The following is a 23,841-nucleotide window of genomic DNA, read 5'->3' on the forward strand; positions in this document are numbered from 1 at the left end:
TTCATCATCATCATTATACAATTGCAGGTAAATGTCATTTACAACGTTGTAGCTGCCTATCTTCGAAATATTAGTGTAGTTGCAGCTAACTTCATTTAAAACGTTGGTTGTTAAATGAATCGAAGCCTTCTTGAGCAGTGTAATATTTGACTAAATTCTTTTATCATATTTCTTTTGTGTAGAAATTGTTCTAAATGTTTTCAGACCTTTTTAACAGTCGAGTTTCTGTATGATTTGAATACGACCTGTAACTTTGTTCACACCCTTGACGACCTTAGACATCTAGTTTTTAAAATACAAGCAAAAGATTGCTAGCATTTTGAATATTTCAATTGAGAGTACGCTTGCGTGTGTTATTGCCCCGGATGAAAAACTAATGATCCTTAGATAGACTTTTCCCCCGGACATAATTTGAGAAATGTTGTCTAAAATTTTTCTTCTGCAATGTGGAAATGTCTAGAACTCCGTTTGTGTAAGTTTATCTTACATTGCCGGTCCCAAGCCCGGATAAAGGAGGACGAGGATGAGGAGGGTGTCAGGTAGTCGACCGACACTCCTATCTTATGTTGAATCTTTGAGATGCGATCATACCAACTCACATGCACCGGATATCACATCCCGCCCCGGGGTCCACCATATCCCGGGCCCGTTTCACCACTGTAGCACGATATTGTCCGCTTTGGGCCCCGACCACAACCTCACGGTTTTGTTTCTAGGAACTCAGACAAGAACTTCCCAGTGGATCACCCATCATGGAAGTGCTCTCACGCGCTACACGCTTAACTTCGGAGTTCCGATGGAACACAAAGTTAGCGAGCTCCAAAAAGGCCTCGTGCTAGGTAGGGAACGGCCAGGGCTAGGCTCTGATACCAAATTGTCACATTGCGGCCCGGGGTCCACCACATCCCGGGCCCGCTCCACAAGAACTTCTCATGGGAATTCACACAAGAACTTCCTAGTGGGTCACCCATCATGGGAGTGCTCTCTCGCGCTACTCGCTTAACTTCGGAGTTCCGATGGAACCCGAAGCCAGTGAGCTCCCAAAAAGCTTCGTGCTAGGTAGGGATGAAAACATACATATAAGGATCACTCCCCTAGGCGATGTGGGATGTTACACCGGATCCTATCTGAACTCCGAAGTTAAGCGAGTTTTGGGTGAGAATAGTACTAGAATGGGTGACCTCCTGGGAAGTCCTCATGTTGCATCCCCCTACAACCGACCCCACACAGTGGAAAAAGGCTTATAAGAAGAAGAAGAATGTGGAAATGACTGGCATTAGGGATTAAAATATGTTTCTGAATTCTGCATTGCGTCTCCGGTTTGCTGGCCGTTAAGATTTTTGAGATTGACCTACCAGCTGGGTTGGTTTGGCTATTCCTTTCTATTGAAAAGGAGTCAGCTGTCTGCCCATGTCACCTTCTTCTAGGCTCCGCTGGACGACACGGCATTCTTGTTTAAGTATAGGCCGGCTGTACTTGTGATGATTCGTTTACCTCAGTCTTTTGCCTTTTCCGCTGTCTATCACTTCATCTAATGTATATTCTGTATTCACGCATCCATACATGTATTGACTGCCGAAGAAATCTTCTTCTTTTGGATAGTGACAATGCGACATTTTTCGGAAGGATTGCTCTTTTTTGGGCATTTATTGAAAAATACTAATGTACATACAGGCTACAATCAACTGATCATGAGATCTCACATATTGTGCATGATACTTTGCTATCAGCTGCCTGCCTGTCATATAGTCAACGCTCATCTAGAGGAAAAATAATTGAATGCAATAGAATTTGTTAGTCATTATTCTTCTCACAGTCAGTCGTGTGATGAAAATCTTCTTTGCACCATGATCAATGCTGTTTCTTCCCTTCATTTTTTGTCCTGGTCAACTTACTTGCAAGAAAATGCAATCTAGGCATTAAGGGTCGTGGTGCTCTTGTTTTTCTTTCAAATCCTCTCACACACATATCCTGCATATAAATCAATCAGTCAATAAGTAAACTTGTTTGTCACTTTTGTAAACTTTTGGATTCTCATTATCTTTCTCTACAAGGTTACAAGGATTTATATACATGTCTTCAAAAGTATCAAGATCAAATCACCCTAAATTAAGGGATACAAGTGTGTAGGTAGGACGGCTTATACTTTGTAGGTAGGACGGCTTATAGGACGGCTTGTACTTTGTAGGTAGGACGGCTTATACTTTGTGGGTAGGACGGCTTATAGGACGGCTTATACTTTGTAGGTAGGATGGCTTATAGGACGGCTTGTACTTTGTAGGTAGGACGGCTTATGACTACTAACAACCTTATCAACATCCCCCCGCAAACTTGACTCCGGGGAGGAGACAAAGTTTGAACACAGAGATCGAAAACGCGCCGTAGACAGCCCCTTCGTAAAGACATCTGCAAGCTGCAATGTGGAAGGCAGAAACTGAACTCGATGAGTACCAGAAGCAACTCGTTCACGAACGAAATGATAGTCAAGGGCAATATGCTTAGTGCGAGCATGAAACACGGGGTTAGCAGCCATGTACGTTGCACTTAAGTTGTCACAATGCATCAAAACAGGAAGACGAACAGGCACCCGTAGTTCATGTAGTAAACTGAGGATCCAAATGGTATCGGCACAAGCAAAGGCAAGAGCTCTATACTCCGCTTCAGCACTAGAGCGAGACACTGTCCGTTGCTTCTTGGCACACCAAGAAATTAAATTATTCCCCAAGTAAACACAAAAACCAGTTGTAGAACGGCGGGTGTCTGGACACCCCGCCCAATCCGCATCCGAATAGGCAGCAAGCTGAAATGGTTGAGCAGAGGGTGTGAACATAATTCCTATGCCCAAAGTCCCTTTAAGATATCGCAAGATACGTTTAACAGCATCCATATGGTCAGTGGTAGGACGTCCCATAAATTGAGCAACAGTTTGCACCGCAAAGAAGATGTCAGGACGCGTTAACGTGAGATACTGAAGTGAGCCCACAATTTGTCTATAAAGGGATGCATCTAGAAGAGGTGAACCTGAGGTAGCAGATAAAGAAGTCTTAGCAGCAACTGGAGTAGGGCATGGTTTACACTCAAGCATATTACTACGTTTCAAAATATCAAGAGTATATTTGTTTTGTGTCAACCGGAGGCCAGAAGATAGATGGGAGACTTCGACACCCAAGAAATAGTGTAAACGCCCAAGGTCTTTAAGTTCAAACTCCTTACCCAAAACTGCAATAAAGGTTTGAAGTAGAGAAGAAGCATTACCCATCAACACTATGTCATCAACATAGAGAAGAAAAATCAAAATTGTAGAACCCTGATGAAAAGTGAACATGGAGCTATCCGCCCTACTTTGAACAAAGCCAGAATGGACAAGGAAAGCACTGAGGCGTTGAAACCAAGCACGTGGTGCTTGTTTAAGACCATAAAGTGCCTTGTGCAATTTACACACATAATTAGGGCGAGTGGGATCAACGAAACCTGGCGGCTGCTGCATATAAACCTCCTCCATAAGAGAGCCATGAAGAAAAGCATTCTTCACATCAAGTTGATGAAGAGGCCACCCAAAGTGCACTGCTAAACTCAAAACTATGCGAATCGTCGTAGGTTTAACCACGGGACTAAAAGTTTCTGAATAATCAACACCGGCTTGTTGGTGAAACCCCTTGGCGACAAGACGCGCCTTATGACGTTCAATCGAGCCATCCGAATTCTGTTTCAACTTAAACACCCATTTACAACCGACGATGTTGGCACGAGGAACCAGAGGAACCAAAGACCACGTATGTTGTTTTAATAAAGCATTGAATTCATCGGACATCGCCTGTCTCCATTCAGGGGACCTAGATGCTTGGTTGTAACATGTAGGTTCAAAATCTTCCCCAACCAGAGCAATGAAGGCGTGAGGAATGGGATGGCGCGATGCAAAGTAAGACCGAGCTTTGGGTTTAAAGATACCCGATTTGGAGCGAGTTTGAGGTCCAATATATGGAACTGGGGCAGTAACAATAGCTTGAGATGGCTCGCTAGCTGACGGGAGTAAGCTACCAGATGCAAGTGGAGCTGTGACGGCAGGACCACCAGAATCTGAAGCAGCTGCTGCAGAGAGAGGAGCAACAGGTGGTTGCAGAGAACTAGTAGATGGCGGTGTAGGCAGAGTTTGCGTCTCAGAGGGCAGCGAGTAAGGTGCATGAATAATTGGCACAAATGCAAAGTCTGATGGTGGCATCGTGGAAGAAGCAGCAAGAGCACCATAAGGATAGGAGTCCTCATTAAAAATAACATGACGGCCAGTCGGAGGGTGAAGACATCGATAACCCTTGTATTGGTCACTGTAGCCAAGAAAAACACAAGCCAAAAATCTAGGTTGTAGTTTATTAGTCATATAATCACCAAGATACGGAAAGCAAGCACAACCAAAAGTTCAGAAAGCCATATAATCTGGAGACCGTCCAAATAGCATTTGGAATGGAGAGGCCCACTTAAGAACATGAGAGGGTAACCGATTCAAAACATAAACAGCGGTGCAAAGTGCCTCAGCCCAAAATTTAGGAGGAAGATTGGCAGCAAGTAACAATGTGCGTCCCATTTCAGAAATATGACGGTGTTTGCGTTCAGCAAGGCCGTTTTGCTGCGGGGTATGCGGACAAGAAAATCTGTGGTGAATCCCTTTTTGCACACACAAGGTCCGAAACGATAAATTATCATACTCCTTACCCCCATCACTTTGGAAGATTTTAACCATGGTCGAAAATTGATTATAAATAAAAGTGAGAAAAGTATTAAAGTGAGTAAAAACCTCTGACTTATTACGCATGGGATAAATCCATGTATACCGTGTGTAGTCATCGGTAAACAAGACATAATAACGAAAACCGGAGACTGACAAAATAGGAGACATCCAAACATCAGAATGAATTAATTCAAAAGGAGACTTAGCATAATGTTCAGAAGAATGGAATGACAGACGATGGGATTTAGCCAACGCACAATGATTACAAAAATTTTTATTTGAAACTGAAAAAGACGAGCCTAATACATCACTAGAGGCTAATACACTAAGAACTTGACGAGATGGATGCCCAAGACGACGATGCCAAAGTGATGACGACGCTAAAACGGAAACAAAAGCACGTTTGGGAGCTGACCAATTCCTAGAGGCAAGACCAAGCTTAATGGGATAGAGGCCATCCTCACATGGGCCCTGAAAAAGAACAACACCGGTTTTTAAATCACGGATGACAAAACCCCAAGGAAAGAACGTTAAACTAACAAGATTATCACGTGTAAACTTAGCAACCGACAATAAATTCTTTTTAATTGTTGGAACATGTAAAACTTGGGATAATCGAAAAATAAACGACCCAGACTTAAAGGAAATATTACCAGTGTGCGCAATAGGGAGGGCCTCACCACTACCAACAACCACCTTGTCATGAGAACCATACCCAGTAGCCGAAGTCATTGTTCGAGCATCACTCGTCATATGATGAGTAGCCCCAGTATCGGGATACCATGTTGGATCAGAGGGAGAAGCAAGATGCATACCAGCAAAGGCACGAGAGATATCATCATTTGAACGAGTAGCTTGAGGATACAATGCAGCAATGTGGCCAAATTGGTTGCAGGCCCAACACTGAGGACCACGATTGACAGGAGCAGGTCCAAGAATACCAAGGCGTTGTTGTACAGCACCACGTTGACCATATCGCCCAACACATCCATGTTGATTCGATCGGCCACCACTAGGGGTACGGGGAAACCGATTGCCACCAGAAGCACCATTGGGGCGAGAAGAAGAGTGACCATCGCGTCCATTAGACGAACCACCAACCGTATGACGGGCAGAATAGAAAGCAGAATGGGATGATGCAGCAACCTGTTTCATGGCGTGCTTGGACTCAAAGACTAGGAGACGGGTACGCAGATCATTAAAGGATGGCAAAGGTGGAAAATTGGTCAGGGCCAAGACAAGCATTTCATATTCAGGCCCCAAGCCGTTAAGCACATACGTAACCAAATCATCATTCTGAACAGGTTGACCAATGGAGGCCAATTGATCTGCCAAATGCTTGGCCAGACCCAAGTATTCTGCAATTGTTTGGTTCCCTTTCTGAAGAGAAAGCAACTGAAACCGATTATGGGTAGAATTGGCAAGGGATTGTTGAGAAAAATTCTGACGAAGATGCTCCCATATCTCACGAGAAGTGGACAACCCAACAGTCAAAGAAAGAACGGGCTCAGTAAGCGTAGCACGTAGCAGGCTCACAAGTGTCTGATCAGTCTGGTACCACACAAGGTAATCGGGATTAGGAGTCGTAGTGACCACAGGAGGAACCACCGTAGAAGTAACATCAGAATCAATAGAAGCAGTGGGGGAGGCAGCAGGCGCAGGGGTGGTGATAAAGAGAGGAGGACAGGGGTGAGTTCCATCAACAAAACGCCGAAGATTTTGGCCAATCAGAAAAGGCTTAACCTGACTTTCCCAAGGAAGATAGTTGGTTTCAGAAAGCTTAACGGAAACGAGGGTAGAGATATTGGGGATTGAAAAGGTGGAAGATGAAGTTGCGGAAGCCATGAAAAAAAAAGGAGGATCAGAGGCTCTGATACCATGTAAACTTTTGGATTCTCATTATCTTTCTCTACAAGGTTACAAGGATTTATATACATGTCTTCAAAAGTATGAAGATCAAATCACCCTAAATTAAGGGATACAAGTGTGTAGGTAGGACGGCTTATAGGACGGCTTGTACTTTGTAGGTAGGACGGCTTATACTTTGTGGGTAGGACGGCTTATAGGACGGCTTATACTTTGTAGGTAGGACGGCTTATAGGACGGCTTGTACTTTGTAGGTAGGACGGCTTATGACTACTAACAACCTTATCAACAACTTTGTACAGCTTAATTACATCCACCGGTTTTTAATACAATGTTTTCAACAGTCGCACCAAAATTTCGTCAGATTTCTTTCCCTCTTATTTCCCCTTCTTTTGAAGACACTCAGGACTCGAGAAATCATCAGTCAAATATCTTAATTACCCTCTGGCTAATTACATATAATTGCACTATCAATGATTTGTCTTCTGCATCAAAAATTACAAATTAGTTCAAAGTTTATCATTTACATTTTCTTTTTCTTAAACCATGGTAAGTATACCTTTGTTATATAACTAGTCCTGAGAAGATAACTCATGATAGTTATCGCAAAGTATTACGAAGAACTGAAGTTAGTATCACATACCTCTCCAAAAGCAGTATTGAATTCCCTCTGTTGAGAGACCTGGTGGACATAATTATTTTCGTTGTAAGTATACATCTCTAAATGGGATGTGAAAATCGCAACGCTGGTATCTTAATATCACTTACCTCTGAATATTGTCGATACAGAAGTTCCAAAGTATACGGTCCGTCTTGGCAAATTCCATATCCACCCCCTTGGAACATCTATTGGGTTGTGACTAGACTCATGATCCGCGAACATCTGCATCGTGATAGAACTTTGTTTATAAATCTGGAAGTAATGGCTCTAACATTCTGGCTTACAGAAGTGGAGTACAGGATTCTGGACCAATATTAATTTTGTCCAGACTGTGCTCTGTAGATAAACTTCAAGGAGATTAGTTTCAATAAGACTCACCTCATTAACTTGAAAATATGTGCCGTTGAGTGGAAAGCTCCCTCTCATTGCTGTTCTACAAGGTATCTGCAACAAGTTAAATTAAATTTTGGCAAACAAATGCATCTAGTTTATTGTCTTTGACTTATTACAACAATCAATTTTTCTCACCAAAATCGTCCCTCTGACTGTTTGTGAATTTTCTTCTCTTATACTATTACATGAAAAACATGTCTTCTCATTGCACAATTTGTGTTGGTCTTGGGAGCCACACCTGCTTTCTGGTGGTTGAATTGAATTTGCAGTCTCACCTGATATAAATAAAATAAATGTATCACTTAGTAAGATGTACAATATTTCGACTTCATTCATCTGATGTCAAATTTAGCTAGCTCTAGGCCATCCATGCATCTGTATCCCAAGTTCTAACTTGGCTTACCGAATCAAATGCATTAAATTTGAATAGATCTCAAGATCCTCAACAATGTATCTCAGTTCTTTTATGTCTGGAGCTTACCTGGTGTCCATATAGCAAGAAGGTAAGGGCTTGGATCATCTGGTTCCCGTCTGTCCATCTGTAAAGTTGAATGGTGATTAATTGAGAATTAGAACGCTTCATGTATTGTAGATATAATATATATAATTTTAACCTACCCCTTTTAAGAGTGGATGCGAATCTGGTAGTTCATACCTGCATTATACCAGCACAGAATGTATAAGGGTGTCAGAGGATTTACAGTTATGCCTGTATACACATGCTTGTATAGGTATGTGTGCCAAAACTCAGAACGTATGGCTCCAGGCAGAGAGTTGTTAAAATTCCTGCAAGAATTTTGACGGTGGCGAATTCAAAATTTCGACACTAAGTTTGTTTTCCTAGATTGAACATGCTGTGGACTTTGGCCCTACTATATTTCAGTTTGTGTTCAGTGTTTTGCAAGGAATATGTGGGTTTGTGACTATGGGATGAAATGTACTTACACTTGGTGCTCTGTTCGTAGTCGACTGACATTCTTTAGCTTGGGTGTAGGGATAGAAGCAGCTTCCGAAGTCAAGGAAACTAAGGCCTTGGACATGTCACCTTCTTGAAGCTCCATCTTCTCTTGCATATAGTTTTGTAATGTCGATGTTAACTGTTCCATGTTGAGTTTGATGGTAGGAATCTCATCTGGATCCTCGTAGAACAAGTCCTCGATGTCACTTTGTGATAGCTCAGTGAACTCTTGTTCTGGGGATGCTGGTTCTTCAATGATTGGTTCACACTTGTTAATCTCAACACCTGCTATCTGGAGTGAGTTGATTTCAGGTGGAGGCAGTGACATGGGAGTGACAGCTATTGTAGGGTTTATCCCGGCTGCAATTGGAACACTTGAATTCACAACGCTCTTTTCTTCTGGACCTGGCAGGGCAAGCCTTGCACTGCACCAAACATGGTTGGTATCAATTTGCTCAATACAATCTCCTAATTGTTCCACGTGAATAGTGAAACGTAGAGTTATACAACTATAGATTCTCCATGAAACTATCTACGATTCTTAGTTCCTTATAAATTTCTGATTATTACGTAATTGACCCTGAATCCCGTGTCTCGAGATATCTGGAGATTCTGATGACTTGCTACAATGTATTTTTTTTTCCTGCACAGTGGCATCAACATATATGTAAATTATCAGAGATTATTGTTCAAACCTTGCAAAAGCACTTGCAAAGTGTCTGCATTCTCCTCTCATTGGACATGCATTGCAATTTGGTTTACTCTTTGTGCAGAAAACCTGCATAACGATCAAAATATGAGGTACTTAATTTATTTTTGTTTGATCACAGATAATATTTCTAACTGGTGAAACAGCATGCATACCTTTCCAAATGTAATCATCTGGTAGTGCAGCTCATAACTATGGTCCAATAGTCAATTAATCAGTAAAAGCATAAGTCGACAAATATAAATAAAATTACATGAACTTTTGCACTTGAAAGTAGTGCTCTCAAATTTATATGAAAAGTTTATGAAGCTATGAGCTTACAGGGTTCGTTGATCAATTTTGCATAATCTTGGCCATAGATACTTTTGAATTGATTCCAGCATTGGGTACCTAGAGGGAATACGGTTAGCATTTTCCAGTACTGGAAAAGTAAGCATTCATTTACCAAACTATCATTTCTTACATTTCTAGGAGGTGTAACTGGAGTGATTCAGGTAATGGTTGGAGGGGGACCCATCCCAGTCTTACTGCTATCCTTCCAACATTAGTATCAACCTATATTGAGCAAAGAACATATAATTTCATTGATTTTAAGATATCCCCAGGCTCTTGTAACATAATTAGTATTTAGTAGTCGCATAATTGTTACCGGGAAAGCAAGGTGGTGAAGTGTTAAAAGCCGGACACACTCCACACTTTTCAAGCCCAAACCTCGTATGCTTAATAGATAATCCCTGCAGGAAAATCATTAGTGGTAACTGTATACAAAACCTGATGAATAATGGCCTTGTTAATGGCATAAAGGGGGTAGCTGTAACGTTCTACAAGATAATGAATTGTGGAATGACTTACTTCGCTTTATCAGGGGGAACATCTCTTAACCATTCCAGATCGATGCTTCCATGTTCTTTAACCAGTCGGTTTAGGAATTCCTACAAACATTGTGCAACCAGGGTTATCGCGAGGGATAGTCTTAACCTATCAAGTGATGTTATCTGGAGAAAATTAATGATGCAATGAACAAGCATGAAGTCTTGGACTGAATACTAATAGTAGAGTACCTGGATCCGTTCTGCTAGCATGATGTTCATCCCTCGTTCCTTGATTGCCTCAGAAATTTCTTTGACATTAGTATTTTTGAGTGCTTCGTAATCCAGTGAGTCCATTGTGTCTTTATTTCTTTCCTTTTTCCTACCATTGGCCTGCGCCTGCTTTCTCAAGATGTCCCAGTCAACTGCATTCTTTTTCTCGCTGTCCGCCTTTCCTTTTCTTCTTTTTGAAGTATGTGTACTTGTATTCATTATGTGACTGACCGTGAGAAAACAGTTGCTCCTGTAAATTTGAATCAACTGATTGATTTTCCATGAGTATATGCTTACCATCAGCGTCGTTGATAGATTTTTTGCTGAGCTCACTGACATTATTGACATGCTTTATGCTACCACTCTTATTTCCCATAAGTGGTTCAGTATGTTCTCCAGGCTCTCTGACTGACGTGTTTTCTAATGGGAAGGTTAGGTTCCCCTCACGCTGATTACTGTAGTTGGAACAATGATGTCCAGTGCTTGGCCTTTTTTCAGAACTATTATTCAGGTCTGTTGAGTGCTGTCTGAACAATGCATACAGGTCCATTGATGGCATGTCTTGAGAACTCCACAGACTACTCTGTTGCATAGAGGAATTAACAACACTTCCTAACAGTTGTTCATTTCTCAAGTTCTTGCACTTGTCTTGCTCAATATCGAATCGGGAAGCAGTCGAAGGCCAAGAGGATATGCTCTCCTCTTTGAAAGTTCCAAATCTCCGTGGCTCTGGTTCTCCAGAATCTGGGTACATGTGCAGTTGATTGTTGTTGGAAGGAACAACTGGTACTTGCATATTTTCATTGTCAAGATAGATTGGATTTGTGAAAGAAGTGCCAGTGAGATGATTGATTTTGTCTGATAGTGTCTTTATCTGTGAATACTCCATGTGCCCGTTCTTGGATCCATCATCTAATAGTGAGATTCCATTTACTTGACGGTAAAAGTCCTGAAACATGGTCGTCGTCTCCATCTGTTGATACGTTGAAATGGAAATCGGAACCTTGTTGGGTCGGCATCCAGTGATAGGATCTTCTGTTTCTGAGTTGGACATTGGGTACGATCTGATTCCTACAGCTCCTTGAGTGACTGAGGATTCAATAGAATCTTGAGACGATACAAATTCTTCCTCAAAACATTGTCCATGTTCCTCATCTAAGTTCCTTTCTGTCCATGAGTTCTCAATGTCCCTCTGATTTTCTGCCAATTCAGGGAGTGTCATAGAAGTCTGGCGGTAGATTGGTTGACTTGATGTATCATTATGCCATTTGGTAGCATCATCTGGACTGGTCATGCAAACTTCTGGTTCGTTAACCAAGATGTTTATCCGAACCTTGTGTGGAGCTTGGTGATTGCTTGACCGAAGCGGGAACCGTGCTGCCAATGACATGAAGGCAGAGCTACAAAAGACAAAGAACAAAAGACAAATTGTTCACTGTAAGACATTCATTTTGGGCTATCATTCTTCATGCCAAAATTCTTGACATACCTTGATAGATGGTCTGAGACATTCTGGGTAAGGAAAACTCCAATCAACGAGTCAACAACTGATCCTTTCCATTTTGAAAAACGTCTGTCTCCTGTTCCTTATAATTTTTTTATCAATGGTTTGATGCGCATGATATCTAATAACTACGTATCCACTAATTGGAGAAAATTATAATGAATTTATGTTTTTCTGGTATATACCGTATACATGAGAAGCAAAAAGTAATTCTTACCCCTGTTGTCTAATTGAGAAAGCTACTAATATGCAGTCTTGCACAATAAAAAGTAATTTTTACATGTTTTATATGCAGTCATGTCTGAGTTTTCATGGTTGAGTTTACATCTTTTGTATTGACTTCAAGTTGAATAATTTGCATTTTTGTGTCTGAACTGGAAATGCATGTTGTGCTGCAGATTGCTGTAAAAGTGTATTTTACCTTGAACAAGGTGCATGCGCGCAATGAATGAGTCAACTCGTCCTTGGAAAACATTTCTTTCCTCTTCCCAATACTTCTCCTTTTTATCAGTTCCTTCATCGCCTTCGCTTCCCTCCTTGCCCATCAACAGATTCCATATCCTATGTGTTTCTGGGTCTAGCTCTACTCTTGGACGCGGCTTACGTTCCTTCATAATACCTTGAAAGGGGACAATTACACCATCTCCTTTGTAAGGAACAAGTGCAGTTTTCTCCTGCTCTAGAATTTCGCTGCAGCTTCCATTGAGGTTCAGACCATTAAATTGATGTATGATGATGTCATCTATTGGTATAATAAATCGTGTTCTTATAGGATACCCTGCATCAAAATCAAGAGTATGTCATCGTTGGAGTGAGTTAAAAGTAGTTATTGTGATGATACATTATTGAGAGGTTTCTTAAGGTGGAAAGTACCAATTGCTTTTGCAGAAGGTTGCTTGTGATCGTATGCAGAATCCTGCTCTTGATGGACTTTATCTGTACCTGATGAAACTTTTGATAGAGTAGTTCCTTCAGTCTGCTTCTTTGCTGACGTATTATCATGAGATACCTGCTTGTTTGCTATCTGAAAGGATTTTCTGGGAAGTGATGAGGCTTGCGAGTTACATGTTTCACTTATTGAATGGGTGGAAAAGCTAAGAACTTTTGTGGAACCTTGGCATGAATTTGATTTGGATGAGATCTGCAGATGTAGAAAACCATTCCCAGAAGTGATGGAGTGAGTGTACCTGTCACCTGTAAACTTGCTGATCTCTTTGTTCTCCCTGTCCATAATTTTGTTATTTTCAATGTAAGAACTCAGTATTTTATGGTTCTTCGATGCAAATCCATTTGAATTGACATTATTTTCCTCTGGTCTTTCAACTTTTCTCAGACACTCCTCAACCGCTGTAACCTTATTAGGCATATTATTAATGCTCAAGTATCTATTCTCAATTTTCTTTTTCTTATGGCTTCCTGAAAAATCTTTGCTGAGAATACCACTGATTTTCTGAATTTCATCCAATTGAAGTATCTCTTGGAATGACAGTGAACTTGGTGGATCGTTGGTAGAAAGACGAGTGTGCTCAGCAGTTTGAAAAAATTCCCTCTTGGATCCCCTTCCTTCACTTGGAAGGGAGAGAAGTTTTAGTAAAGAATCACCCTGGTTGGCAAGCTCTAAAGTTTTCTGAGGGTTTTCATGGTTTATGTTTGCTCGAATGACATCTTGGCCTATTCCTCCAGCTTGACTATGTTGCTGCATATGAGTGGATTCATCTCTGCATCTTTTCTGGCATAAATCAGAATCTGCATTCTCTACACGTCTCCTCATGACATGCGAATTTTTCAGATGCATGTCTTTTGTTGTAGCAGGTAGGGCTGCAGATACTTGCCTTTCTGGCAGAAATGTAAAGTTATTTGGCATAAGACTCATGGAATGGATAGGGTTACTCAGAGTACCTGGTATCTGCTTATCTACCAATAATTTGTTCAGCGGTCCACTTCGGTCAGCTGGCTTTGCATTCACCTGGATCGTGTCAGTTCCCATATGTGTCCCTTGATAGTCAAAATTCAAATCAAACGTCCTCTTGTTCTCTTGTTGCATCTCCTCTTGCTGACCAATTTCTCTGCATAGGTTTTCATCCATGGCCCTTTCCAAATCAAAATGCAGCACTCTTCTGCATGATTGTGCACCTTTTCCAGCATTAGCGTCTGCTGTCTCCGGTGTTATGTCTGCCAGTTGACTTGGGGATTCCTTTTGGACGTTCTTTCTTTCAAACTTCCTCTTTGCTGGTCTGGTCTCCTTAGACTTCGTATTCTTTGGAGTTGCAGGCTTTGGCGTCCTTTTGGGCTTGCCTTCAATGATTACCTTTGGCCTGTGTTTTCTTCGCTTTGGTGGTTTCTGCTGGGGTGTCTTATTCAGATCAATCCCTCTGTCACCACCACTATCAGACTCTTTGTTTTTGTTGTACGGTTTAGAAATGGCTGCAGATGATGACTCCACAATTTTCTACAGGAGTTCGTCACCATTTGTTTGAGTTGCTTCATCTTCTATAAAAATGACCTGCTGGCCTTTTTCCTTCCTATCACATTTGTCCGTCAAGGACTTCAGCATTGCAGAAAGCTGGTTGTTCTCCAAATTATTGGCCTCATCTGTTGTGAATTGGAGTTGGCTGATAACACCTGAGGCAGTGTCGACTTCTGTACTTGGCAAGGAGTTTAGATCATAGCTTGGTTGGAAACCATCTGTAAAGAAAAGCAGTTTCTCGGTCAAGTTTATTATTTTTCAGTATTAATTTCTTCGTTTTTCTTGTTCAAAGTTTTTAGCTTCTTCTTATAGTCCGCATTTTTGCCTATTTTAGACTAGATTAGAAGACGGACATCATAAAAAAAAAATAGTGCATATCGATCATTCCTTCGAATTTAACCAGGTCATTTCTAAACTTTCTATCAATGAAATCAAATTAGAGCAGAATAAATATCAGAACCACGTTGAAGTACATACGTTGACTTATCTGGGATGAACTGTCACCATTACTCAACAGGTTTGAGCTTGGACTTGAGCGATGATTTTGGTTGCCAAATAACCAATGGAGTGAGTTGGAATCTTGCCGACTGTCGTCAACTTGGGAAGGAAAATCCATAACCAAAGACCTGCAATTTTGGTTGGTCAGCAATTAACTTCTCGTGTTGTTTTCTTGGTTTCCCAACTGAGGATGCAACTTAGGAATCAGAGGTGTGTTCGCTGCTATGTCAACACTTCTGCTCAGATTCATGTTTGCAGAGGGAATGTAAGCTGCCTTATCGTGCAGCAGTTGCGTCATTGTATTGTTATTCCAACACGAGCTGTCACCACGGAGCAACTGTGTGAATTTGTAGGCGCCCGCAAAGTGATTGATCATCTGATTTTTCTCAGCCAGACTTCCATCAGAACTACACAGCCCTCCATTTCTGAGTAGCTGTCCATTTGGGCTAACAGCTTGATTCATGCCATTGCAGCTGGCACCGACGGGTACGTGCTCCCTTGAAACTCCGTTCAGTTGTTGCTGCCAGTGTGCTCCTTGCAGGAGGTTCCTGCGGGGGTGAACTGGTATTGGACAAGGCTTTTGCCGAATCAGCTTATCTGGAGTCACAGGTATCCATGGATCCATGAATCGTAGATCGTCATCCTGGGGAATGAACCCCCCTCCAAACTTCATCCTTAAGTCCCTTCAATTTACACACTCTCTCTTTCCACTTCTCTGTTTCATTAATCTCTTTTCCTCTCTATAACGCTCTAGCAGATAAGTTTTGTGGGAAAATGAAAATGTCCGATTTCTCAGCTCATCCCCATTGCCTGAAACACCCTGTGCGAAAACGCTCAAATGCAAATCCCTCGCAGCTAACATGCAGTGCAGAACATAAATACACACATTAAACAGAAAATCTTTCCTCGAGAGAGTGCAAAATGCAGAGCAGCATCTCTGTGATTAATGATCGAAATCATGCAAACCAGATATTCCACAACAGGTACGGCCAGCCATGTTTTGTGTCATGGAAACATGGAAAGCATGAATGACATAGAAACCGAATTAAGGCAGGAAAATGCAGAGTAACTGAGGAATTACATATCTTCTGAATCTGTGTAAATTGGCTTATTTAATTGTGGTTTAAATGGCAACAAATGATCATATCTTGAGAAAATCTTCGTGATATGAAATGAAATGTGACAACTAATATATGCAATGCATGGATTAAGTGAAAGGCTTACAAAAAAGGTTAAATGGTTCACTGCAGGCAGCTTAGCTCGCCGCCGGGGCGGCCGAGTGTCGGAGCCGGGTGACTTGCGGGTCAGTCAATGTCGGAAAATGTAGTCAGTTTCCTCGGTAACACAGGAGATATGTGTGTGTGTGTGTGTGTGTGTGTGAGAGAGAGAGAGAGAGAGGGAGAGAGAGAGATGAAAATTAGTAAGGGCACTTCAGGTGTTTACAAAGTGGGCACTGGTGAGGTTTATGAGTTAACAAAGGCTCAGAAACTGCTTTTCGTAGTTTGTTTCTTCAATTTAGTACGTTGCCTTGAATGACAATGTGGTAAAGTTCAATGTAAACTGATGCCCAAGCGCTATTACCATTTTTTTTTTTGGTCAATTGAAAAATATTGAATTTTTACTTTTGCGTTGTCAATAGTACTACTGGACATATCATCTAGTGGTATTCCTCTTCACTTGTAAGTGAAAGATATCTTAGGTTTGATTCTCGTCTAAGGCAAATATAAACCACATTATTGTTATCCCATTGTAGAGCTAAGCTCACCCTCCCAAAATAAAACAATTAACATAAAGGGATCCAAAGGCTTGTTTTCCAAATTTCAGCTTAAACCATCAATCATACATTGCTTACTAAAATTAAATAAAACTAAGGAGAGACATTATGAACAAATAAAAGACTGTCACATTGTTACGTTGACCCATTTAATTAGATGTTGGTATAAATTTTTTATATGCTCATTCTATGGTGGTTATGTCATGTCCGAATATATTTTTGTATTATCTTTGCCTCATATGATTTAGTGGTATGAAATTACTCATGTACATAGAAACAATATCCTTCTAAAAACAAGGTAATGATTGTCTTGTATGTTTTTTTCAGTTAGTATAAATCGAAACTCTCAAATGCATATATTTTCTATCTAATAAAAGAAATTACCATTTTTAAAGGGTGTATGTTGTCTATATCTACTATTGTATTAACAAATCTACAAGAATGGTATTGTAGTAGGTATAGCGTGTGACTTTCATTAGTTTTGTTTTGTGTCAAAAATGATAAAGATGATATTAGTATTAAGTATTATAATAGTTCCAAAAGACGTCAGATGTTAGTCGGGTGGTGGATTGTGGATTTAAGTAAATTTATCATTGTATCATATAAATAAGTGTCTATTTACACTAAAAAACTATACTTATGTTAAGAATAAAATAAAGATAAAATGCAATAAAAGCAAATAAGCTCAGTAAGCAAATATACAATTCAAAAGCCAATAAGCTCAGTAAGTAAATTAACAAATTATATATAAGAACAGTTTTTACAACTGAAACAACTGATTCTAATTGAAAAGCCACCTGATTCTAATTCAGTAAGCAAATTAGCAATTCAAAAGCCTTGCATTGTTTATAAAAGGAAAGAATAATTTAATAGTGCTAAGTGGGTCTCAACTCTTATCTCATCCATCACGATTCATTGTACATAAAGAATGAGTTCAGAGGGATGTGTATCAATAGGTTGCGCGTTATGCACTTTAACTTAATTAGTTAATTAAAAAAAACTTAAAACCGCCTAGCATGCTGCCTAGCACCGCCTAGACCACCTAACGGCCATCTAGTCCCTCCCCAATTTTAGTGACCGTTTTGTTAAAAATCACCACGGAAGACTGCTATAGGTGTCGCAATATATACTATTATAATTATGTTTGCAAAATTTAGCGGCCATGATCGGCAATTATCATTTACAGGAAAGACTTAGATCAATTATAAATTTCTAAACAAAATATTTACAATTGTTTGTCCAGTCTTCTATTTCAATCGAACTAATTTGTTCTTGTCAACATAAAATTGGGATATTCATGTTTGGGTAATAGAATATTTATTGGTTTGAAGGGCATTACAAAAAGTAATGGTGAATGCCTTTACATTTAGGGTGCTCAATTCGGGAAGGGGAGTGTATGAATAAATTGGCATAATAAATTGGTATGCCTAGCAAGTAACATCTTTTGTGCTTGTCTTCCAACTTATGGAAAAGTGTGTTCAGAAACAATCTTTTTAAATAAATCAAGTAAATGTGAGCTTATTACTTTTGGGATTAATTTAAAACGGTAAAAGTAAAACATCAGATTAGTGCATTTCCCTTTGTATTTAATTATTTGTTTAGGCATAAATAAAACGGGCTTTGCTTCTCATCCTAATAACTCCTAACAAAAATAAAGGCCATAAGTTTTGTTTTTCCTTTTATTGGTATATAATAAGGACCGTAAATTTTTTTGTAACTACAAATCTGCAGGAAGTATTTAGAATGCAAAGCTTTCATTTCATTCTCATTTTGCATTGTCATTTTGTGGAGATCAAGCTATTGGTTGCTTTGCCAAATTATAACAACAAGCCTCTCTAGTTTTGGCAGATTTGTTCATGCATCTGCATTTTAAGCTGGAGAGATTTTTTAGTGTGACCATCACACGAGGTGGTATACAATGTGTTCCTATATAAATTGTGGGTTATGTGTGTTAAAAGGTTAATAACTTAAAAATTAAAAATTTTCACCACTTGCATAAAAACACGTGATATATCATCCGTATTCCCGTCACAACTAAAAATTTCTCTTTAAGCTGGTATCTTCATGTATCTTGATTAGTGATTTCGTTCAAATCATGTATGTGCACGTGCATTTTTAAATTACCATGCGACCTTGTCTTCGTGTCCTATTATTGTGAGATGTGTGCTCTGTGTGAGCCGTCTCAGGTTTAGAATGAGAGGTTAGCTCTCAGCTCACTTGGTCCCTTCTTCCACAGATTTCAAAAACCCTAGCTCGAAAAAAATTTCATGAGCTACAACTGTTTTCAGAAAATTTTGAGCAAAATTGCTTTAGACCTTCATCTATGTTAAACTTAGCTCATAGCTGCTGCGTATACATCTTTTGGTAGAGATACTATTTTGATTTCTTCAATCTGTAAGAGCAATTTCAGCGTAGGAGCCCTCCCTCCTGGCAATCCACTATTCAATCCACCTAATGAACAGTAATTGCCCTTAATGAACAGTAAGTAGCCCTGGCAATAGAATTTGCATCTCCACCGTTACACTTCAATAGCCCTGGCAATAGGCAATAAAATATTAGTATTTTTTTTATTTATAAAATAATACAAAATAATTTTAATTGTAATATCGGATAAGATTTTTAATCGTTCTCGTTGCGCCACGTGTCATTATCCGAAGTATTATTAAATAATACAATTATTGGTGATGGATTTCTGATAAGATTATTAACCAATCACGTCGCGCCACGTGTCATAATCCGTTCACAATCTTTGAGGATAGATTTCCATCAGATTTTTAACGAATGACGGCATGCCACGTGTCATAATCTGTTCACAATATTTGAGGATAGATTTTCATCAGATTTGTAACGAATGACGGCATGCCACGTGGCATTATGCACAACCTAATCCTTTCTGAATCCTCTATATAATCCACCATCCATCCTCGCAAATCTCATACCAAAATTCTCAAGATCTCTATCATTATTCATAGTTTCTGCTTCCTTATTCACAAAAATCTGTATCATTATTCATAGTTTTTGTTTCTTTTTTTCAATGTCTTCTTCTTCTTCCTCAAGGATGATGTGGGAATTCAATCAGGAAGAGGAAGAATTGTTTAACGAATCAGAAGCAATGTTCAATCACCAGGGGGTAAGAAATGAGAGGGAAGAGGATGAGAAGAGTCAAATGAGAGATGACGCAGTAAGAAAGGGCAGAGCCTCACATTCCCATCGAGTCATCCAAGCTGCTGCTCAGATCTGCAGGCCCAGCCGTTCCGGAAACTTTGATAGAAGCAGGCAACGACAAGGTATGGAACTTTTGGATGATTATTTTGTTCCTAATAGTGCATTCCCTGATACGTACTTTAGACGTCGTTTTAGAATGGAACGACATTTGTTCAACAAAATCATGATTGCTGTTTGCAACCATGATTCTTATTTTGTGCAAAAAAAAGATGCTTTTGGTGTTATGGGTCTACTACTTGAGCAAAAAGTTACTGCTGCCTTGCGGATGCTTGCATATGGAGCATCTGCAGACCAAGTGGATGAGATAACGAGGATGGGGAAATCAACCATTCTTGAGTCCCTGATGAGGTTTTGCGGAGCAATCGAATCTATCTACACCGCTGCGTACCTCCGCAAACCTACACACATGGACTTGGAGTGGCTGTTGAAGAAGGCGGAGATGCGTGACTTTCCTGGGATGATTGGAAACATTGATTGTATGCACTGGACGTGGAAAAACTGTCCAAGTGCATGGCAAGGCGCTTACGGGGACAGAAAAGGAGCAAAAAGTATCATTCTGGAGGCGGTGGCATCTTTTGATACATGGATTTGGCACGCCTTTTTTGGGATCTCAGGAGCTCAAAATGACATCAACGTCCTTGCCCAATCCCCAGTGTTCAACGATGTCCTGCAAGGAAAGGCACCAAAAGTTACATATGAGGTCAACGGACGTATGTACGACGGGCCATACTACCTAGCTGACGGCATCTACCCGCGATGGTCAACATTTGTCAAAACAGTGCCACGTCCGCGGAGTGCAAAGGAAAAACACTTTGCAAGCTGTCAAGAGGGGTGCAGGAAGGATGTGGAGCGTTGTTTCGGTATCCTCCAAGCTCGCTGGGCGATCGTCAGGGGTGCTGCCAGATTGTTTGATGTAGAGTCGATTCGCTCCATCATGATGACGTGCATCATTCTTCACAACATGATTGTGGAAGATGAGTACGATTATGAATTTGTTGATGAATATGAGCCAGATCCGATGAACAATTCAAGAACACGTATATATTGTGCTCATGACGCCACCGATGAGCCCGTGCAACATGAGCCATTACAAAGGGATGGACGTTACAATGAAAGGCTCATTCAACGATATACTGCATTTCAAATGCCAGACATGCACAATGCTCGACAAATTGACTTGATAGAACACCAGTGGGCATTGAAACAAGCTGAAGATAATTAAGTTCATTTAGTGTGTTTTTTTGAATTTGGTATGTTTATGTTATTTTATTTGGTGTGTTTTATTATTTGGTATGTTTATGTAATTTTTTTATGTTTATGTTTATGTGTATGTAATTCTTAGTATATGTAATTCTTAGTTTAGTTTATGTTTATGTAATTCTTAGTTTATGTTTATGTTTATGTAATTCTTAGGATATGTAATTCTTAGTATATGTTTATGTAATTCTTAGTATAAAGCAAGGAGGCAGAGGGTAATTCTTAGTATAAATAACTTACCAAATTAATTAGAATAAATATTCAAGAAATTGGAAACAACATAAATAATACAAACAATAAATAATAAATTACAACCCAAAGTGATTGGAAAATTATGGGCTCCGATTACAAAAAGTACTCTATTCATCATCACTTAACCAATTTGTGGTGCTAGGATGATCTTCTCTTGTGGTGCTAGAACCACCTTGGCTTGTTATCGTTTCTCTTGCACGCCTCCTTTGCACCACGTCCGCTTTCTCTGACTCCCAAAAATATTTAGAATTTGGAGACTTCCCTTCTAAAGACATGTTCATAATCTCACGATCTTGTTGAGCCCGTCTTTCTTCTCTAACATGTTCCCTTTCTTGCCTAAGTAGCTCTCTTTCTCTCTCATTAGCATAAAATTCTCTCTCAACAGCTGCTGCTTTTGCTGCCTCTTTAGCCTTATCAACATCATCTTTCGCCATTTCCCTTGCCAAAGTCAATTCACCTTGGCGAGTAAGTTCTTCCATGAACTTTGCATAATCATTCTTGGAAGCACCCCCTTTTCTCTTTGAAGCCTTCTTACCTTTAGGCCTAATTGGATAACGGGTCGAACCCGACGCTTGTTCAGGGAGGGGCGTTTCGGGCACTTCTTCTGCATCATCTTCATGAACATGATCGGGTGTAGAGTGTAAAGGGGTGCTGTTCATGTGCACTTCTGGACCGACTGGCACAACTCTAAATTTAGGACAATCTTTGACAATATTCCAACATTCCCACCGGTTGAATGATTTATTTTTGCTTTTGGTTTTGGCAGCGTACCAAGCTTGTGCTTGAAGTTCCTACACAATAAAAATAAGTAACAAATAATAATACAAACCATAAATAATAAATTATGTAGGTAACAAATAAATAATACAAATAATAAATAATAAATAACAAATAAATAATACAAACAATAAATAATAAATTATGACGGTAACAAATAAATAATACAAATAATAAATAACAAATAAATAATACAAACAATAAATAATAAATTTTGACGGTAACAAATAAATAATACACACAATAAATAATAATTTTTTTACGTAACAATTAAATAATACAAACAATAAATAATAAATTATGTAGGTAACAAATAAATAATACAAACAAATAATTATAATGTAAATTTGGGTATCAAATAAATAATATATTGTTACCTGATCCGAGTAATTTTTCCCACTTCGAATATTACTACTAGCTTGTGCCAAGGCGTCTCTCCACGTACTAAACGATTGGCTAAGTAATTTCCAACGACTGGACATCGATTCTTTGGTTCTTTTCCCACCAATTTTCTCAAGAAAATTGGTATGAATAAGACTCCACATTTCTCGCAACTGCATCTCATTACCTGTAAGCGAACTATGAGTAACTTGAACCCAGCTAGTACACAACGCAACATCTTCAATAAGCGACCCATTCGTACCTGCACCAGTGGTCATTTTGTTGAAAAAAAAAAATTCAAACTTTGAGACAAAGAAAGGAATGTGATTGAAAGTAGTTGAGAAAATATGAAATTGTTGTGTAAGGTAGATGATAATGAGAAGGTATTTATAGAAAGTAAAAACAATTTTTTTCAGATTTTTCAGATTTTTTTTTTTAAATTTTTGAATTTTTTACAATTTTTTTTAAATTTTTATTCAATTAATTAATCTCTGCCGTTGGATATAAAAAAATTTGAATTCCAACACTCCAGATTGTGCCACGTGTCACAACGGTAACTTTTCAGATTTTTAAAACTATTTTTTCTTTTATTTTTTTATTTATAAAGCATTTTAATATCTACCGTTGATCTCAGATCGAACGGTGGATATTAAATCTGATTTTTTTATTTTTTTTTACCGTTGAGATCGAACGGTCTAAATAAAGTGACCGTTGAGATCTAACGAACCGTGGGAAGCCACGTGGCTTCCCAACGGTAACTGACATAAATTTTTTTTTTTCTGATTTTTGTGCCAGCGACGCGCCCCCACGCGCGAGTGGGGTGCACGCGCCTGACACAAAAAAATTTAATAATGCGTTGACGCCACCCTGGCGTCAGCCTTGCATCACCCCCACCTCGGGCTCTCGGGTTGGCAATCCACCACGGGCCCGGAGCTCGGGCCTCCCCCTTCCCTCGGGCTGGGCTACGCTGGACCATCTCCCCTGGCCCTCGGGCCCTTTGTTTCTCCCCTGTCCCCCGAGCAATACCCAACGGTGGGCTTGCTCTAAAGGTTCGATTGAATAAATCAGCTTTAGTTTTTTTTTTTTTTTCAAATTTAAAATGCACATTATTTCATTTGCATTTCTCATTGGTGCCACATGTGAAGAGCTAAGGAATCATGGCTGCCACTATTTGTGAAGACGGACCCCAGATCTACTTGAAGAAATTCAAGTTGCACATAGATACAAGCTGTTTTTTTAAATGAGTCTAGTTGGAATTAAGTTATTGTAATTTCTCTCCAAATTTTAACTCACCAAATTATTCAAAGAGTCCAT

At 39.7% G+C, this 23,841-nt stretch overlaps 1 protein-coding gene, 1 long non-coding RNA gene and 1 pseudogene across 3 annotated transcripts; all 3 read right to left on the reverse strand.

Moving 5' to 3' along the window:
- Positions 1 to 1,566: 1,566 nt before the first annotated feature.
- Positions 1,567 to 15,833, reverse strand: LOC137746973 (transcriptional activator DEMETER-like; annotated as a pseudogene). The gene is made up of 20 exons (XR_015955024.1): positions 14,841 to 15,833; positions 12,770 to 14,581; positions 12,318 to 12,674; positions 11,882 to 11,972; positions 10,372 to 11,792; positions 10,163 to 10,242; positions 9,960 to 10,044; positions 9,774 to 9,865; positions 9,632 to 9,700; positions 9,466 to 9,502; positions 9,297 to 9,379; positions 8,589 to 9,026; positions 8,262 to 8,298; positions 8,125 to 8,182; positions 7,779 to 7,918; positions 7,629 to 7,694; positions 7,358 to 7,472; positions 7,233 to 7,271; positions 4,701 to 4,702; positions 1,567 to 1,971 (listed from the first exon to the last, which is right to left on the reverse strand). The product of XR_015955024.1 is annotated as a transcriptional activator DEMETER-like (transcript).
- On the reverse strand, positions 4,887 to 5,578 carry LOC148698403 (uncharacterized). Its single transcript, XR_015955028.1, has 2 exons — positions 5,377 to 5,578; positions 4,887 to 5,194 (listed from the first exon to the last, which is right to left on the reverse strand). It is a non-coding gene; the product is annotated as an uncharacterized LOC148698403 (long non-coding RNA).
- Positions 15,834 to 21,440: 5,607 nt separating the features above from the next.
- Positions 21,441 to 23,841, reverse strand: LOC148698404 (uncharacterized). Its single transcript, XM_088677229.1, has 2 exons — positions 23,821 to 23,841; positions 21,441 to 22,160 (listed from the first exon to the last, which is right to left on the reverse strand). The coding sequence occupies exons 1-2, from the start codon at positions 23,839 to 23,841 to the stop codon at positions 21,477 to 21,479; spliced, it is 705 nt and encodes a 234-aa protein (XP_088533355.1). The 3' UTR covers positions 21,441 to 21,476.

This window comes from Pyrus communis, chromosome 2 (genome assembly GCF_041283825.1).
Source record: "Pyrus communis isolate YQ-2024b chromosome 2, ASM4128382v1, whole genome shotgun sequence".
Lineage (NCBI taxonomy): Eukaryota > Viridiplantae > Streptophyta > Magnoliopsida > Rosales > Rosaceae > Pyrus > Pyrus communis.

Excerpts from the sequence above, each read along its gene's own strand:
- LOC148698404 (XM_088677229.1), bottom strand. The coding sequence starts at position 23,841 with ATGGACTCTTTGAATAATTTG. Across the intron at positions 22,161-23,820 it reads TGGACTCTTTGAATAATTTG|GAACTTCAAGCACAAGCTTG; the intron begins GTGAGTTAAAAT and ends TTTATTGTGTAG.